Raw genomic sequence first — 19,722 nt, 5'->3', positions numbered from 1 at the left:
GGCTAACAGTTCACACTCAGCAGGCCAGGCTAACAGTTCACACTCAGCAGGCCGGCTAACAGTTCACACTCAGCAGGCCAGGCTAACGGTTCACACTCAGTAGGCCGACTAACAGTTCATATTCCACAGGCCGACTAACAGTTCATACTAAGTAGGCTGGCTAAGATTGTACACTCATGAGGACAGCTATACTAAAAAAACACAACACAACAAAACCAAAACCAAAACTAAACCAATCAGGGAATAAAAAGGACTGGCAAGAACATGGAGAACTTAGAACTCTCTTTCACTATCAGTGGGAATATAAAAGGGTGCACTATAGGAAATTGTCTGACAGGTCATCAGAAGGTCAAACAGAGTTATTATATGTTGTTATGTGCTGTTGAGCTGACCCTAGGCACAACAGCTCTGAACTCTGCTCCATGCTGAACCAATCTCTCTGTATCACCCGCCCTCATAATACCAATTAATCCACCTCATCGGGGGTTGTCTTCTCCTGCGTTGTCCCTCCACCCTTCCAAACATGATGTCCTTCTCTAAGGACTGGCCTCTCCAGGCTACATGACCAAAGTATGTGAGACGGATCATCTGGCCCAGCAATTCTACTCACTGGTATATGTTTTTGTTGTTGTTATGTGCCGTCAGTTGCTTGCGACTCACAGTGACCCTATGTACAACAGCTCTAAACCCTGCTCCGTCCTGTGCCAATCGCCTCTGACACCCCACCTCTATTACCCCAGTCTCTGAATCAATCCATCTCATGATCAAAGTATGTGAGACAGATCATATGACCCAGCAATTCTACTCACTGGTATATGTTGTTGTTGTTATGTGCCTCTGAGTCACCTGCAACTCATAGCGACCCTATGTACAACAGCTCTAAACCCTGCTCTATTCTGTGCCAATCTTATTGTCTCTGACACCCCACCCCTATTACCCCAGCCACTGAATCAATCTATCTCATCAAGGGTCTTCCTCTCTGTGCTGTCTCTCCATCCTCCCAAGCATGATATCCCTAAGAACTGGTCCCTCCTTGCAACATGTCCCAAGTATGTCAGACAAAGCTTCAGAATCCTTGGCTCCAAGGAGCAACCTAGTTTCACCCTCTCCAGGACGGACCTGCTTGTTCTCCTGGCAGTCTATGGTACATTCAATACTCTTCTCCAGCATTACAGCGGAAAGGCATCAATTTGCCTCTTATCATCCATAGTCACTGTCCAGCTTTCTGATGCATAATAAGTAAATGCAAAGACCATAGCCTGAATCAGGCACACCTTAGTCTCCAGACTGACATCGTTGCTCTTCAGTACTTTGGAGAGGTCTCTGACAGCAGACTTTCCCAGTGCAATTTGTCTCTTTATTTCCTGGCTGCTGGTACCAAGAGTGTTGATTGTGGGGCCAAGCAAACTGATGCTGTTAACAATCTCAGTCTCCTCATGTCAATCATGATGGCGCCAAATGCCCAGTGGTGAGAATCTGTCTTTTTGATATTGAACTTCAATCTATACTGAAGAGTACAGTCCTGGACTTTCTGCAGCAAGCACTTCAGGTCCTTCTCAGTTTTAGCAAGCAGGGTTGTGTCATCTGCGTAATGCAGATTGCTGGTGAGTCTTCCTCCAATCCTGATGCCATATTTCTCCTCATATAGCCCATCTTTCTGGATAATCTGTTCCGCATATGGATTGAAAAGGCATGGGGAGCTCTGGTGGCCTAGTGGCAAGAAGTTGCAACTACAATCCTAGAGGTGCACGGTTCGAATCCACCAGGTGCTCTGCCGGGGAAGGAGGGGCCATCTCCTCCTGTACCAGTCAGATCTGATTTGACGGTACACGCACACACACACACACACAAATTTAAAAAAAAAAAAAGAAAAAAAGAAAAGGCATGTAGCTAGGACACATCCTTGGTGTACAACCTTACCAATTTTGGACCATGCAGTGTGTCCTTGCTCTGTTCTGACAACTGCCTCCTGGTCCAAGTATAGGTTTCGCATAAGTACAATCAAAGTGCTCTGGGATTCCCATTCTTCTCAGAGTCAGCCAGTTTGCTGTGGTCCACACAGTCAAAATGGTATGTATAGACCCAAGAGAAATAAGAACTTATGTCTACACAATGTTCTTGTACATGAATTCTCACAGCAATATTCATAACAGTTAAAAAAAGGAACAAGCCATATGCTCATCAGTAAAAGAATGGACAAGCAAAGTGGACGATTATTCAGCTATAAGAAGGACTGACGTTCTGAAACATGCTATAATTTGGGTGAATTTTGTGAAGTGAAGGGAGCTTCAATTACAGGAAATGTTCAGTACAGGCAAGTCCACACAAAGGCAGATTAGTGCGTCAAGGGTTGGAGTTGGGGTGGGGGACAGGGAGTGGGGTATCTGTGACTGTTCATGTGTGTAAGGTTTTCATTCAGGGTGAAAGAAACGTCCTAGAATTGGATGACGGTGAGTGTTGCACAAGTCTGTGAATATGCTGTAAACTGCTGATTAGTACAATTCAATGTGGTGAAAATGCTATCTGTATTAAAAAAGACACAAAATTTATTACAAAGGTTCATATTCATCGTGCATTATGATGACTACCTTGTGTCATCTAGTTGAGTCCAGCTCATGGGGACCCTCCACAGGGTTTCTGAGACTGTAAACTTTCATGGGAGGACACTGCCTATCTTCCTCTGTTAGAGCAAGGTAATGGATTTGAACTGCTGCCCTTCTGGACAGCACTATGCCACCAGAGTACCATCATGAATCATTAAAGAAAAGCAAACCAAAACAACAACAATGAGATACATTCTCACCCCCGTGATATAGCTAAGTTTATGGAGGCAGAAAAAAGAAATGCTGGTGAGTACGGTGAGAATGGTATTTTTATGCATGACTGGCAGGACTACAGAATCACACAACCACTGGGAGACACCGCATGGTGCTTCCTGAAAGAGCTGGAAAGTGAAAAAAAAAACCCCAACAACAAAAAACCAACAGATCCAATGATCCGCCACTAGGTGTGTCACCTAGAGAAGTAAGATTTGTGACACAGATCAATCTATGCACACTCACGCTCCTCAGAGCACTGTACGTAACAGCAGCAAGAGAAACCACCTAGGTTCTCACCACCAGATGAACGGATGAGCTCTAGAGGGAGCTCACTGAGTCAGAACTGACTCAGTGCTGCTCTTCACTGGGCTTCTTTCTGAGGCTGTAAATCACACGGAGAAGATTGCTCACCTTTCTCCAGAGGAGCTGCTGGGGGTGTGACGTCTGGTTTAGCAGTCCAACTCCCTACAGATTACACCACCAGAGCTCGCTCTCTACATATACGTGTCTGCGTGCACAGGTATACACATACCAGTTGTCAGATTAAAGCTGCCGGCAAGTTTACTTGGATCTATATTCAACATCCAGCTGGCATCAGTCAAGAAATCAGAACATGCTACACTGGGAAGATCTTGTGTCAAGGACTTCATTAAAGTGTTCAAGAGCATGACTGTCGGGTAAAGACAATGGTGCACCTGACCCAAGCCAAGGTATTTCCTACTGCTTCATGGGCAAGCCAAAGCTGGACGATGTGTAAGGAAGACTGAAGAACTGAAGACTCTGAACTGATAGATGGTCAAAAGAACAACAGATCTGTCTTGGAAAGCCTGCAGCCAGGGTCCGGCTTAGAGGCTCAGAGGGTGAGATTTGATCTCCTGTATTTCAGGCATACTGGGAGGAGTGAGGAGGGGCCAGGCCCTGGAAAAGGACATCATGCCTGGAGAGGCAGAGGGTTAGAGAAGGAGAGGAACACCGTCAATAGGATGGACTGACACAGAGGCCGCAACAAAGGGCATAAGCACAGTGCAGCTCGCGAGGACAGTGCAGGGTCAGGCAAGGGTCTGAGGTGCCGGGTAAAGGGCGCCATGAGTCGGAGCTGATCCAGTGTCACCTAACAAGAAAACAATTAGTATACTTGGCAATCACTTGCTATGCTTCAGAGAGCTGGACAGTGACTAGGGATGACAGAAGGAAGAGTTGATGCCTTTGAGTTATGGTGCTGGAGAAGAGCATTGACTATACCATGGACTGCAGGAGAACAAACAGGTTCATCCTGGAGAGGGTGAAACCAGGCTGCTCCTTGGAGGCAAGGATTCTGAAGCTTCGTCTGACATACTTTGGACATGTTACAAGGTGGGATCAGTCCTTGGAGAGGGACATCATGCTTGGTAGGGTGGAGGGACAGCGCAGGAGAGGAAGAACCCTGATAAGATGGATTGATTCAGTGACTGTAGTAATGGGGATAGGTGTGAGGTGTGTCATAGGCAATAGGGTTGGCACAGGATAGAGAAGGGTTTCGGGCTGTTGTACACAGGGTAACTATGAGTCACAGGCGACTCGATGGCACATAACAACAACAAATATAAACATAAGGGAGTTCCAGTGGCCTAGTGAACAAGCTCCTTGGAGGCAAGGATTCTGAAGCTCTGTTGTACATACTTTGGGCACCGGTCCTTGGAGAAGACCATCAGGCTCAGAGGGGTGGAGGGTCAACATAGGAGAGGAAGACCGCAGATCAGGACAGGGCAGGCTTCAGAGTTGTTGTACACAGGGTCACTATGAGTCATAGGTGACTCGAAGCCACGTAACAACACACATACACATCTCAAATGCCTTATTACCACCGAGTTGGACTGGACTCCTAGCTGACCCTCCAGCAGGTTTTTAGATGAGATTACCCATCTTCTCCCTTGGAGCCACGGGGGGATTCAAGCCACCAAAAAGAAGCTGCCTTCACCTCAGTGCATCTTCCCACGGACCCACCAGTGGAGTGCCTTTCTCATCTACACACCTGTCACTGTCAGAAAATGGGATGCGTAGATGGCGATGGACTGCAGGAGTCCGCTCAAGTTCTGTCTTGTTGGATGGAACATGTTGGCAAGAGTTTCAAGGTCACACTAAAACTCTCTTTAAGTTCGCATGCTTTTCTTCGCCATTGCCCGTCAGTGATGGAGGCCCTCCCTGCTGGGCGGCCCGTGTCACTGTGCCAACGCTGGTGGGTCACTGCGCTCAGGACTTGTGCATTTTCATTCACTAGGTCTAACCTCATGTGTGCTAAGTGCTTCATGATCCACCTTGTAGGGTTGGGACCCTGACAGGCACCCTTCTGACTAAAGTCCCTCTGCTCTCGAGTAGATTCAGAACCACAGCGACCCTAAAGAACAGGCAGAACTGCCCCCACTGGGTTTAAAAGCTACAAATCTTTGCAAAACCCACTGCTTCATCTTTATCCTTTGGAGAAGCTGATGACTTTGAACCTCTCAACTTCTAATTAGCAGCCACGCTATTTGTGGAGGAAGCCGCACCTATGTGGACACAGTGGTCCTTCTGTGGACCACGAGACCTGACCAGAATCCTGCCTTCCATTCTGGGGTCGCCCACAACATTCCCCAGCTCTCAGGAGAAGGCTCAGCATCCCACACAACAGCCCTACATCCTGTGCCTCTCCTGCCACTCCAGTCCCCAAATGCTTACAAGTCACAAACAGGCGTTTTACCCAAACCCTTGACTTTCTTCCTGCTGGATTCATGATTCAAAGAATTCCCGTCCTATTTCCAAATGAAGCAACCTCATGTGTTCTTCCACAACGTCACAGAACCAGCGATCCACAGGAGCTCGGGCAAGTTAAATCATTAAGACCCAGCCTCTGATTATACATTTTAAACAAACGTGCTTAGCCTAGCCTAGGAGGTCTTTAAGGGAAACAGCACACTAAAATGAGACTTCTGATTTGAGTGTAAAAAGAGTAGAGAGAGAAAAAAAAATCCCATATGGCTGGGACTGGGGGGAGACGAGTAGGAAGAATGTCCCTGGGAACCAGGAAAGAGACTCACAGATGCCGACTCTAGGTTCTCTCTAGACAAGGCTTTACAGGACCTGCATTTTCTTCCTACAGTTGTAGATTCTGCATACATGGATTCAACCAACAACAGGCAAGCAATTTCTCAAAGGCTAGAAGGTAAAGTGCTATTTACACAGTATTTATGTTTGATTAGGTATGAGAAGTAATCTACAGATGATGTGAAGTACTCAGAGGACGAATGCAGCTTAAATGCAAATACGACATCAACACAAGGACTGAATACCGATAGGGCAGGTCCTGGAGTCAATTTCCCTCCGATATTGAGGGACAGCTATACTTTTGAATTACTATTATTTTTTTCTCTATATAATGTTCATTTTTAAAAAATTCAGGGACAAAGTACTTTTATTTGAATGCTAGCTCAGATAACTTTTGGAGATCTGTTCAGCTCTGTATCTCTCAGATCTCAGATACGACAAAGTGGGGCAGAGTGCGCACAGGCAGGCCTGGCCCTGGGCATGCATCTCCCCCATTAGTTGTGAAGCCTGTGGTCCCCGTTTCCTAACGAACCCCTTTACTGAAGAGTAAGTCTCTGCCACTGCACTCCTCTTTACCTGGACAGGTGGCTCAATTGCTATCCAGGCAGGAAGCATCAGACTGGGGTTGAGAGGCTGGGTTCCAACTCGAAAGTAAACGCCACCCCTGGAATCACAGGCCCAGACGTGCTGATTTCCACATGCCAAGCTCGTCAGCTTTACAGCTCCTATACAGAGAGGAAAAGCACACACGAGTCATCTCTGCGGAAGGACTAACTTTCAATCCGTAGACTCTGAGCCCACGCTTCAAAAGGAGTGAGGCAGCGCGCTGGGGTGTACTCCTTGGGGTGATAAGTCACTTTTATGAGGTCTTTCTCATGATAGGCTTGTAACTCCTACAAGATGACAGAATGAGCCTATGTCAACAAGGTGCCTGTGTCCACCCTAGGGACTGGACAGCATGGCTAGTAATGTACGTACGGTGCACGGAAGCCCTGTGGTACTGTGAAAAGGATGTGTATGAGGCCCTAATGAGGGACTGGGCAGTATTATCATCCTAAACAACACGCCTCCAGACACGCTAGGAACTCTGATAAAGAGTCCTGCTTGACTCGAAGACAATCAACAACAGGCTTAAAATGAACCATCATGGACCAGGGAGGGACCTTATGACCACCAACAAAGGCGAGTCAGGAGTGATGTGCAAGCTCTGTACCTGAAGTCTTTGCAATGAGAACCAACTCGGTGCAGGAGACAGACAACGGCCACGCCTGAGGTGACACAAGACAACGAGAGAGCAGCAGAGAAATTGTGGCAGCAGACCGAGAGACCAATGCTAGACAGCACAGGGGTGTCCTGGCCTGGGGTGGTGGTGGGGAGGGAGGTATGAGAGCTGAGTAGCTTTGGGCAGGTTTACTGGTGGTGTGAGGTGCCTCCAGGCACACACTTGCAGAGCTAAAGAGCTTTGGAGCACTTGTCCAAGAAGGGCAGTGGCCAGGCTGAGGGCTAAGGGATCCGAGAATGAGGCTGGCCTGTGGACAGAACTGAGAAAGCGAAGATTCTCCAGGAGGCTCACAGAGCTCATCTTAAGTCTAATTAGCATGAAGATTATATATAATGTGTTCCCTCTTCCTGAGTATAGACCAGAGAACTGAATTCTGAGTTGTTCCTGATTCTGAGCTGTAAGCTATTGCTTCTCTAACAAACATCTTCACTGAGTCTGTGAGCTCTGTGTGGTCACTGCAGTGAATTACGAACCCAGCAGAGAGTGCCGTGGGAGGGAAGGCTGGGGTCAGGGTGGAGGAGGAGGGATGGCTCGCCTCTCCCTCATGGGAAGCGGCTGCCGTGGGTGGATGTGGATGATGGCCATCTTCATCTCCCTCGTGAAGTCAGAGGACCACGGACCAAGTCATCCAATCTGCTCCAGTTTGTTCACCCCGCGCGTGCACTGTGCTGGAATCCAGAGGACTTTAACACACTATTTTAGACCTGAAGCGCTGGCCCTAGAGGGCAGACCTCCCCTAGTGTCTCTCAGTGCCAGCTCCATCAGACAGGCGACTCTGTATCCGAGAAGGAACATCTTCCTAATTAGAATTAAGATGAATTATCTAAGCCTTCTAGAGAATGTTCACTGTTAATTTTACATTTTTTTCCTTGCTGATTACAAAGATTCTAAGAGGAAAGAAGTGGGAAGAGGATTGAATATAAAGTTACATCTGATAACAATCTGCCTAGCAACAAGCGTGATAGCCAATGATGACGGGGCAGCTGAGGAGGGTGGGTTCAGCTGTCCTCATTCCCGACCTCATAAAACGCTGTGTTGTTATTATGACCCCACCTTACATATGAAGGGCCCCTGGGTGGGCACACAGCCAGCGTCAGATTATCCAAAAGCCTGGGCAGACATGCACTTACTGGTGGTGATTATAGAGGCCTGCAACTGAGTATGCGTATGTATTTTGCATGACATCAGAGATTCTATTTGGATGAGAGGCTGGCATCTGACTTTCTCATCCCCACGGCACTTTCCTTCTCAAAGTCTCTTTCCAAATCAGTGCAGGAAGGAAGACCCTAGATGAGATGGATTGACTGCAATGGAGTCAAGCATGTCAGAGATGGTGCGGTGGGCTCACCGGGCAAGGTTCAGCGCCGTTAAGAAATGGTGCGGTGGGCTCACTGGGCAAGGTTCAGCGCCGTTAAGAAATGGTGAGGGGGGCTCACCGGGCAAGGTTCAGCGCCGTTAAGAAATGGTGCGGTGGGCTCACTGGGCAAGGTTCAGCGCCGTTATAGGGTCGCTATGGGTTGTAGTCGGCACCTAACAGCAGCAGCGTGGACTCGGCAGGCAGGGAAAGCACTTAGTCACGAATGTGTAGTGAGCAGTTGTACATGTTTTTCAGCATCTGAGAAAGACACTGAAATAACCCCGTGCTTCCTTTTCTTACTGGGTAACACAGCCCAGCAAACAGTTAATGCAGCTGCTATTAACTCCAAAGTTTTGAGGGTCTAGACCACCAGAGGCACCTTGGAAGAAAGCCTGTCCACCTGCTTCCAAACCACCAGCCTCTGAAGGCCTGACGGAGCTCAGTTCTGCTCCAACACACACGGGCGGGGGGTGTGTGTGTGTGGCCTCGCACCGAAAGGACGTGATGACAACTGGTTTTCATTTTGCTGAACAGTCACCCAGGAGGCCACTGAGACTCAAGGTTTGCTCCAGAGCTCACGCTGAAGTGCTGAGGCTAGAAGGCCAAAGTAGTGCCTGCCAGCCTTCTCTCGGCCAGCTCTGCCCTGTGGATGGGACCTCACAAACAGGCGACACACACAGACAGTGCAGAGCTTAAGGGTCCTGGTAACCGACACGCCCAAACAGAAACCACATCTCAGAAAGGCCAGCAGGCCCCTTCCTGTCAACACTTTCTCCCCTGAGCAACCCCTGGACTGAGTTTTACCACCTAGGTGGTTAGCCTGGCCAAACTCATGGGACTGAACCCTGTGTGTGCTTCTTCTGCTCAGCCCGCACAGGTAAGCTGTGTCACCCCTGGGTTACCTGTGACACCAGGGCGGCCTGAATGTTGCTGTGAGGCAGAAGCTATACCACCCGTGATTCGTGTATGAGCAGTCATCTATGGTGGCCACGTTTCATCAGAGCTTCCAGACCAGACTAGGAAGAAAGGCTGGGCAATCTACTCCCCAAAGTGAGCCAATGACAGTCCTCTGGGTCATAACAGAACCTTGTGTGACTTGCTTCTTTGGACATGTCCTCAGGTGGTGAAGCCAGGAGCCAGCAAGGTGGGACAGATTGCCACAAGAAGCACAGTGACGGCGTCAAACGTGCTGGTCGTCATGGACTTGGGGCAGGACAGGGCAGTGTCCATGCTATTGTGCACAATGGGGGCCAACTCAGAACGGACAGGATCTGCCTAATGTCACTGCACGGGGCACACCATGTTTAACTGGGAGTGGACACGGGCTCCCTCCCCGGTCAGCCCGTCTGCAGCCACAGGGCACGGGCCTCCTGCCTGCTCACACCTCATCAAGGCTTGGTGTCTGTGGGCGTTGTCTCACCATCCTGGGAGGTGCGTGATGACATCTTCACGTCCCTGACAATGGTGGTGATGATGATCACCTGTACACGTGCTCACAGGACACCTGTGTATCTTCCAGGAAGGGTCTGTTCTGTCTTTTGCCCTTTTTGAAGCTGGACACCTGACTTCTGGTTAGTGAGTTAGAAGAGGTCCCTGGGCATTCTGCTCTGAGTCTGCCGGCAGGTACGTGCACCATGAAAGGCGCGGGGCTCGCTCTCTCCCCTGCTCCCCAGTTCTCCGACCGGCAGGCGAGCACTCTCTCTCTCCGTGGGTCATTTGATTTCTCAGCAGAATGGTGCAGCCATGCCGGCTGGGCTGCCATCTGGAGCAGGCGTGTGGACAGACACCAGCCCTGGGGTGGGTCTGTGTGCCTGCAGAGGCCAGTGGGCACTGCTCCTGGGCCCTCTCACAGCTGCTACTGGCATCAGGTGACACGCTGGCCTGGGACTCTGCTGTGTGGACAGGCCGTCCTGTGCCTTTAGATCTGACATCAACTTAACACTCTCAAGTCATCACCCCCAAAATTGGGCATGTGCCTCCATGCGTTTCCTGGAAGGGAAGCATTCTCTGATATTTAAGTAGCGTTTTTCTTCTCATAACCTTCACTACAAGTGGCCTAGCCCCAGTCCGAGCTGACTCCCCAGAACTCTGGCAATGCACCAATAAAAGATCTGTACCACTCAAAATAGACTCAGCAGTGAATTCCAAAAATAGCTGTGACAAATGCTAATCAAGACCCTTGAGGCTCAAGCTAGAGGCCCAGCTGGCCCGAACCCTCGTCTGTCTGAGAGGCGCACAGCTGCAGCTGTGTGGACAGAGCCGCTCGGCTATGTAAACCCAGCTGCAGGAATGTGCCAGGCGGCCTTTCAGGTCAGCAGCTGTCAGTAGAAGCGTGTTCAGAACACGGCGTCCACATGACAAGGTGAACCTTCTTTCAGGATAGCTGCAGGAACCTGCCGAGATACTCCTGCCAGCCTGTCAGTCATCCTGTCCAGGACTGGAGGGACAAGTCAGAGGTGGCAAAGATCACGGGCTTTTCCAGTTTCTGGCCCCACAAGGGCGTCCATCCAGCCACTAGACACATGAGGTTCTACGGGCTGTTCCAGAGGGCCCCCCTCCAGGCAGTGCAGAGGCCATTTACCAGGCTCCCTGGCATCACCTGTTGGATGGAGCAGAAGGGACCTGTCATCTGAACTGAAGCAGCCTAAAGGGACCTTCAGCGATCCAGCCATGGACACAGACAGCTGGCAGAGGTCAAGGCCATGGAGGACACACTGATCCGCAGGCTGGCAGGGAGAGGAGAGTCGTCTGGTGCGAGCGACAGTGGCTGTGCTAAGTCCTGGGCATCTGAGCTTGTTCTTACGGCATGACCCTGTCAGACACAAGGCACGGTCCCTGGGTCTTTTCCTGTCAAAATTTTAACAGTTTTTAACAACTCTATCCAACAGTACAGATGTCTCCTTGGTCAGGATTATTTTCAAAATCTTATTAAAAAAATCCATTAATTCAGAATTTTACCACTCAAAACATCCTTCCACATAAATTACTGTCTACTCTAATCCCATTTGTTACTAATGGCATAAACTGACACGGAGTATTTCTTCATTAAATGTTGTGCCCAGAAGAATGAAATTACAAATTACATTAGTTTGTTAAACCTTTTAATGCCTGACATAATGGATATTCATGGGTCCCAGGCAAATTTTCTTCCAGAATCTAGGATTCTCATAAATCACTGTGACATTCCAGAAGCAGCCATCTACTCAAGAGTTCTCTTAACCTCAGAAAACAATGGACTTGGCAGTGCGCACAGGGACAAAGAGGGGTGTGAGGTCTTAAAGGAACAGAAGGTCCAATCATGCCCACAACACTGGACTCTGCTTGCAGTCAGAGAAGACGGACTACAATTCAGACCTCACGAAGGGGCATCACCCAGTCAGGCTGCCGGCGAGATGCAGCAAACACCTGTACTGAGGTCACTGCTGCTGCCTCCCTGGGAGGAGGGCTTCTGTTGGCACGTTACAGGTGTGAAGACAAGACTGGGCCGCAGAGGAGGCCCACACACACAACAGGCCTCTGCCTGGTTTCTAGAACCACGTCCCTCCCCACCTCACCCTGGGTGGACAAACAGCCCCAGGAATGAAGCCCAGCCCTCTTCCAAGGTGAGTCACCCCACGGGCTGGGCTCTTTAACATGGGAACACCTCGGACCTGCACGCTAGGCAGTTTTATTTCTGATTGTTAGCAGCAAGCCAAATACATGAACAGCACACCTCAGAAGTGGTTAGAAACAGCTATGGGTAATCCCACTTCTCCCTGACAGCTTACATTTCCTGTAGGGCACAAGGCCCAGTGCATGGACCTCACGACAGTCATCCTGGACCTGTGCAGAGGTCTCAGGACACATTCAGACACGGCCCCACACACGCTCACACGGACCACTCCTGGGAGATGTGGTCAGACTACAGCACCTGTGGAGCGCAGGTGGGGGGTGGAGAACTGGAGGACACTGTGTAGAGGTGTCACAGGGCTGGGACTGACTCAAGGCAGATCGTGGGGGTAGGGAGGAACGCTGAACCAAGGACAGGCACACCACTGCTCAGTGATCACCACCCCTCTAGAGCCTAGCAGCACACACAGGGTCAGACGGGCAGAGAAGATGCTGGGGGCCCCAAGGACGGCCATACCTAGCTGGGAGAGGTCCAGGCGAGTCCAGTGCATTCCCGTGGGGCAGCTCCGGGACAAGGTCCTGATGAACACCTGGCCGAGGCTGTCCAGCGCCCACAGTGCGTCCTGGCAGGCGGCGTAGGACCTCATCTCCACGTCGGGGGGCAGCTGCACGGTGGAGGGGCGGGACTGGGCGCTCTGGGCACTGACCCGGCACAGGTCCTTGCTGCTCTGACACAGCCACAGGGAGCTTCCTGTGGGAGAGGCCTGGTCAGTGCTGGGGGCGCCCAGCGACCTCCACACTCATCCCTGGCACTGTCACGGGGTTAAAGTGCTGAAGTCAGCTAAGAACCTGCGATTACTCAAGTACGAGAGCAGGCTGACAGGACGTTACAGCACACACGTTACAGAGAGTGGAGGCTGGCCTGGTGGTGCAAGTATTTACCAAGCTCGGCTGCCAACAAAAGTTCCCAGGTCTGTGTCTCTCGGAGGTGCCCCAGAAGGCAGGCCTGGAGATGATGCCATGGTGCCCTGCTCTGCGGCACTTCTGTGGGGCCCTGGGAGTCAACCAATGCACTGTCCTTTAACAGTGCCGGGTTAATGGCTCTGACCTTGGACGTTTTACAATGAGCTGCAAAGTCATCAGCTCGAACAAAGGCACAAAGCTGATGTTAAACCTTACCAGGGGAAGGGAGGTGTCACTGGTGGGGGGGGGGGAGAACCCATGTCCCCAGATTTCCTGGTCATGGGGAGCCTCACTTGTAACTCTATTCTTTCAGCTCTTGCACCATTTTTTGCATTTTTGTAGTGTCCTCTAGGTTTAACAAGAGTCTGTTGAAGACATACTCCTTGAGAAGTCCCCCCCGGGTGTGGCCTAATTTGGCACGCGGAGTGCTGCTGCACAATCAGGCAGATGGATGCGTGCTTGTATCCTGCGGTGAGGCTGTTACGTGCCATTCAGTAGGAAGTGACCCCCAGCTGACCCTCCAGTGGGTCTTCAGAGGCTGTAAATCACATGTGATTTGGTTTCAGAGCTAGGTCCCGAGTGTACCACGTTCCACACACGAATGGAACAAACGGCGTGAGCTGGCCCAGGACCATCCTGGCGCAATCCCAGGAAGACAATGCCGGGCTCAGCCAAGAGGAAGCCCCTCTCCCTGGCCCTGTGGAGGGGCTGAGCACTCTGTCCGAGCAAGAGGTCAGGACAGGGTACTCCTGCAGATCATGGGGCTGTGGCTGAAATGGAAGGAAAAGGTACCAAGGGGACAGGAGAATCTGGGGGGACAATGGGAAGGTGCAGAAGCGTGCCCGCTTGCCCTGGCCAGCTGTGTCCCTGCCATGCCATGCTGCTACCAGTCCTGTTGCGGCCGTGTCGGCCCCTCTGTGTCCCCTTCACACTCAGGCAGTCTCACTGCACTGGGCCCTTCTCGGTAGCTCTCTTGGACTGGCCTGGGCAGCTGCTGGGGCCCGCGGCTCAGCCAGGCAGCAGCTAACGGGTCACACACCCATGACCCTACAGGTTCTATTCTGTCTCAGGGGCGAGCACAGCTGGACCGCAGTCTTGACTTTTCCAATGCCAGGTCATGACCCGCAACTGTCCCGAGTGAGTGACTGACCTTCGTTGGATGGGGCGCTGGAAGCCAGCACGAAGGCCCATTTGGTTGCGGAAGCTGTGCCCCGAGGAACGACGCTGTTCCAGTAAGTGCCTGGAAAGAACACATGGAAGAACGTAGTGAAGAAAAACCATATCCTCTCAGTCAGGCCTCCAGCTCCAGATAACAGCAGGCCTTCAGAATCTCACTGTGAACCTCAGCGGGCGCTGCTGAGAGGGTCCCGACCCCCAGTGATCTGAGGTGCCAGGGCAGGACTGCTCCGGAGGGTTTTCAAGGCTGTAATCTCTACAGACACTGACTCTGAAACACCAACCTTGCTATTGGCAACCAAGTATAAACTACGTTCCCTGACACTGAACTCTAGAGTGAGGGAGCAGACGCCCACTGTTAATTTCTTTCTGGGGACACCAGGCAGAATCTCATGCTTGCTGGCCAGAGGGAGGCCTACAGGGCAGGCAAGCACCAAGGAATCACAGAAACACACGCCCTGCCGTGTGAACCGACACCTCGTCACAGGTCCCAATTGGCTCATTCTGACTCAGCAACACTACCGGACAGGGCCAGGCTGGGGAAAAGCTGCCCAGAGGGTCACCAAGGCTGCAAGCTTCTCAGACACAGACGACTGACACATCGTTCCCCCAGGCGCAGCTCGTGCAGTCCAGAGCTTCACGCACAGTACCACTAGGGCTCAGCTCCATTTTTTAATCATGGCAATACGTTTTCCACTAGGAAATGAAATCTTCTCTGCTAGAGTCTTTCAAAGGTTCCAGTTTGGGAACGTTGAATTTAAACATGATCTACCAATCTACCAATCAACTCACTTATTTCTCCTGCACCTGTGAGTGCCCAGTGGTAACAGATTGCAACATCCAGGCCCTGGGAAAGCAAGTCTTAGAAGAGAAGACTCAACACAGCAATGTGACAGTGAATAACGTCCCTGCTCTGTACACCTAGAGAACGTCCCAACGGCAAGAGTCTGGCTACCTGCACCATTGACCATCATCACCATGACCTCGTCCTTGGGAGTGGTGCTGTCCACCCAGAGGCCCTGTTTCGCTGGTGCTTCCAATCCACCAGCTCCTCCAAGGAAGAAAGACGGGCAAGCTCCTCCTGTGCGATTTACAGCCTTGCAAAGCCAACGAGTGTCCGTGATGAGGCAGGGCCAAGTCAATGGCAATGAGCTCAGGGTTCTAAAAACCCATCTACTTCCACTACTGGGAATATACCCCAAAGAGACCATAACCGCCACCCAAGCAGATACATGCACACGCATGTTTATCGCAGCTTTGTTCATGATAGTAAGCAGTTGGAAACAACCTAAGTGCCCATCAACAAACGAATGGACAGAGAAGCTGTGGTATATTCACACAACGGAATCCTACGCTACACTGAAAAACAAGGAACTCATGAAATATTACACAAAATGGGTGACCTTGGAGGACATTATGCTGAGTAAAGTATCTGAGTCACAAAGGGACAGGTGCTGCATGGTGCCACTACTGTAGAATGGGACTGACATCAGGGTTGGGAGAGACTGAGAAAAACTGGATAAATTATGTATACACTGCACTGAAACAGATGAGGGAGAGTACTGTTTGAAAACGCTCTATGATTGGGTATTATGGTTATGACAAGAGTCCAGAATGAAGGTTGCATAGTGGAGTGTACTCGGGGTGGTGGTGATTATTTAACAACGAAAGAATTTTTATTTTGTTTATCAAGAAGAGTGAGCTGGTGGGAGGAGGGGTGGGTGGGGAGAAAAGTGCAATAGTGAATGTATGGAAATCCAAAATCTCTGTAAACGTTCATTAAAATTAATTTAAAAAAAAAACATCTACAAAGCACAAACCTGAAATGCCTCCTCTAAGAAGAAGAACGGAAGGGCACAATGCCGGTCACGAGGCCTAGCCCAGGCTACGACGACAGGCTCTGGCACTAAGGGCTCAGTTACCTGTGAGGCTGCCCCCGGACGAGGCAGGGAGATGCGGCCGCTTACCTATGAGGCTGCCCTTGGCGACATGGAGCTCATTCCTGCCTGAGGACAGCCACACGCCGCTGGTGTTGATGCCCAGGAGGCTGGGCTGGCACTGGAGCTGCTGAGACCAGAAGGCCATGCGCAACTTGTCTGCCACCTTCTCGACAGGCGCTTGGGCGACGGTGGCCACCGAGTGTGTGGCGTGGATGATCGTCTGGAATAGGCTGCCCTGGTCAAACACCACATAGTCCGTGATGCTCACCTGGAGGGGACAGCAGAGACTGGCCTCAGTGCCAGCACTGGGGGCTCCCAGGAGCCGACCCCCCCCCCCCCCCCGAGACCCCCGCCCCCCCCCGCCCGGGGTTTCAGGGCACAGGCACACTTCTGGATGTCCACTCAGCCAGCCAGCCACTCACGTGTGCATCCACACACGCACACACACATGCTTGTGTAACGGGGCACCACCCCCCACATTGTCCTTGCCGCTGAGGTCATTGCTGTTGAGGGACGGATGAAACGCTCACTTCCCACTTCGGTCCCTCTGTCCCATACATCGTAACAAGTGCACACTGTCTGTGATTAACCCTCATTGCTTACCACACCACTGCTCATTCTAACTACAGTGAGAAAGGAACATTTTGCTTATATATTTAGGGCTGTCTAGTGGACTCTGCTGGCCAGTGGTAACAAAGTGCATTGCCCAAAGGCATGAGGCTCGAACTGACCAGCTTCTCTGTGGGGAAGGACTGGCAACTTCTCCCGTGAGATTTACTGTCCCTGAAAATCCTCTGGAGGGTCAGTTAAGGTTAGCTCTGACTTGATGACACACAACAACAACCTGTCAGAACTAGTGCCACAGTTTAACAAGGAAGTCACTGTTCCGGCAAATAAAACAGCACGCTTCTAAAGATGGTTCTTCTTAATGAAGTTTCTCAAAAGGTAATTTGTGGGGGGAGGGGGGAGCAACAATGAATGAATGGAATCCCAAACTCTCTGTAGATGTTCATTGAAATGAAAAAATAAACAACCTAAATTAAAAAAAAAAGGTAATTTGCTGAATTGTATGATAAAATGCCACCTTGTTCTTTATCCTACTTAAAACCAGTATTTAGTAAATATATTCACACATGCATATACACAAGCAGACAGACACAGGTATGATTTTAAAAAGAGGCAACAATGTTAGTTATTATGTAAGCTTTTCAAGTACTAACTAATCTATCAAGATAGAAACAGTGTAAACTATACACTGGCATCAAAGAGCAGACATAACTCTTCTCTTGATTTCTCATCTGGAAAACCCAAAAGTGACTAGTGGAAGATCTGCTGCCCCCAAGCAAGTCTGAAGTGACACCACAATGTGACCAGCGGAGGTTGGCAGGACATTCCAGAAATGCAGTCTGTATCCAGCACTGCAGGAGACGGAGAGGTGAAGTCAGCACGGAGGGCAAAGCGGAGGGCGCTGGTCACTCCCCAGGGCCCATGTCTGACAAGGTCAGCTGACGACAGCTGCCTCCTTCTCACCGCGCGCTTCCCCTTCTGGGAGACTGCTGGGAAACGCCTTCCTTTGTTGAAACCCTCTGTGCTTCGAGGGCTTCTGACCAAGTAGAGAGAGATGAATTTTAATGGTGGGTTGTGACTTTCAAACCTATTGTCTGGGCTCTTTTCTTAGCACACTGGTTCAGAGCTAAACATCATTATTACCTAGATCTGCAGAGGGCTGCTGCTGGGCGTATTTAACATCTAATGATAAACTTCCAAATAGCACCACGAGATACAGGCTGCTCTGTGTGAGCAGAGGGGGCTGTGATGAGAGGACTCGGCGTCCCCCACACACAGCAAGGCGAGCCTGGCAGTGCAAGAGAGCATCCCCCGCACGCCCTGACTCATCTCCCTGAGGGCAGGGAGCCCTGGCACATGGTGTCCAGCAGAATGCCTACTTGCCACCAATGGTCGTCATCTCCTTGTGGCTTCTTGGAGACCACGCCAGTTCGGAACCACAGATTTCCACGGGTATCCAGGGCCCACAGTGTCTGCTCATCCCCGAGGGCAATGCACACAGGCTCCAGCGCTTGCCGCTCGCTGGAAAAGAGAAAGTCAGCAGTCATCATCTGCCACCCACCACCCAACACGTACTGTCCGCTGCATGGCACCCATTAGTCAGCACCCAGTTTGTCCCAGGGTAGATGTGGCCTGGAAGCCCAGCAGTGTACCCCACAAGGAGTTTATTCTTTTTAAGTTAGGGGTTTGAATTTTGAGTTAATAACTGGACCACATACATTGTCCCAACTCCTAACAACTTCTGAAAGATTTCCTGAAGGGCAGTGTGTAATACTCTTAAAGCAAATGACGAATGAAAACAAGCAGCTGTGTAAGCAGTGGCTTGTCTGTGGAGCTCAAGGCCTGACCACCCCCATCTTTCCTCCTCCACCAGGTGAGCGGCTGCAAACGCCTGAACGTGAAAGCCCTTCTGTAGCTGTCCCTGGCAGGTGCTGCCCACCTTGCCCCTGTGAGGACAGCCTCGACCATCTCAAGGCTCAGCCACACTGTGTACGGCCTTCCCAACATCTACAGGCAGTTGGCAGCCCTCAGCACTAAGTCCTCCGCCCCTGGTTTAGGACTGTCTGCTGAACAGTGTTGGTGACTAAGTGTCTCCACACTGGAATGGGACACCTCGAAGGCAAGGCTGTGTCCTAGTCTTTCCCAACCCCAGCAGAAGCCTGGCACATAATAAAACCTCCAAACTAGCTAGCTGCTGTCAAACTGAGGCCAGTTTCAGTATTAGCTTAAAAGCTGCCTTTTCTAGTCATTACATTAGCCTCCTCTGGTCTCCAGCTACTTTAACTGCACATACATGGTCATCAACAGCTGCGGAACTAGGATAAGAGAGAGTGCTTCTCTGGGAAGCAAACCCTGCAGGAGACTAGAGCAAGATGCTGGTGATGTGGTGGAGAAATTGTGGCACTGCTGTGGAGAAACTGGTAAGATGTGGCCTGAGGCTTCTTGTATTTTTGTTGGCCATGGTTAAAGGTTTTGCTGTTCTTGCCAGATGCCTGAAGGAGAAGCTGATTTATCACTGCTCTGGGGCAAAGTTTGCTGGTTGACTGAGGAAACCAGAGGCTTCTTGAATCTGTTGCTTAAAAGAAACAGAAACCAGGACTTTTACTAATCAACAAACTGTGTTTTGCTGTGATTCTGACTTGGGACTGCTGGACTAGTATTGTGAGGTATTCCTTGCTCTCCCACTCCCCAACCTATTTCCCTAATAAACCCCACTCTTAGTACTCCAACTGTGAATAAAGTCTGTGAGTCAATAACGAATACTGAACCCAGTGACTGTTAGAAATAGATGCAAGATTATGGGTGGTGTGTCTGACCGAGCGGCTCTTTGTTTGCTGCTATAGACATTACTGATGAGGACAGTTCCCCTTTATGAAGCAGGGGAAAGTCAGACTTCCCCCTTCCGTCCCCCACTGCCATGTACCAGCTGCTCCTTTGGGGCCTCATAGG

General features: G+C 50.5%; 1 protein-coding gene across 1 annotated transcript in view; it reads right to left on the bottom strand.

Moving 5' to 3' along the window:
* Window positions 1-19,722, bottom strand: part of TECPR2 (tectonin beta-propeller repeat containing 2) — a 97,179-nt gene that overhangs the window by 26,269 nt on the left and 51,188 nt on the right. Inside the window, exons 12-16 of the mRNA XM_006879181.1 lie at window positions 18,153-18,294; window positions 16,234-16,474; window positions 14,241-14,330; window positions 12,645-12,878; window positions 6,456-6,604 (exon numbers count right to left, since the gene is read on the bottom strand). Coding sequence (XP_006879243.1) covers window positions 6,456-6,604; window positions 12,645-12,878; window positions 14,241-14,330; window positions 16,234-16,474; window positions 18,153-18,294 — 856 coding nt within the window. The remainder of the gene's footprint in view (window positions 1-6,455; window positions 6,605-12,644; window positions 12,879-14,240; window positions 14,331-16,233; window positions 16,475-18,152; window positions 18,295-19,722) is intronic.

This window comes from Elephantulus edwardii, unplaced genomic scaffold (genome assembly GCF_000299155.1).
Source record: "Elephantulus edwardii isolate Elephantulus edwardi_28Jun2011 unplaced genomic scaffold, EleEdw1.0 scaffold00002, whole genome shotgun sequence".
Taxonomy (NCBI): Eukaryota; Metazoa; Chordata; class Mammalia; order Macroscelidea; family Macroscelididae; genus Elephantulus; species Elephantulus edwardii.
This window is presented reverse-complemented; position numbering and strand designations above follow the sequence as displayed.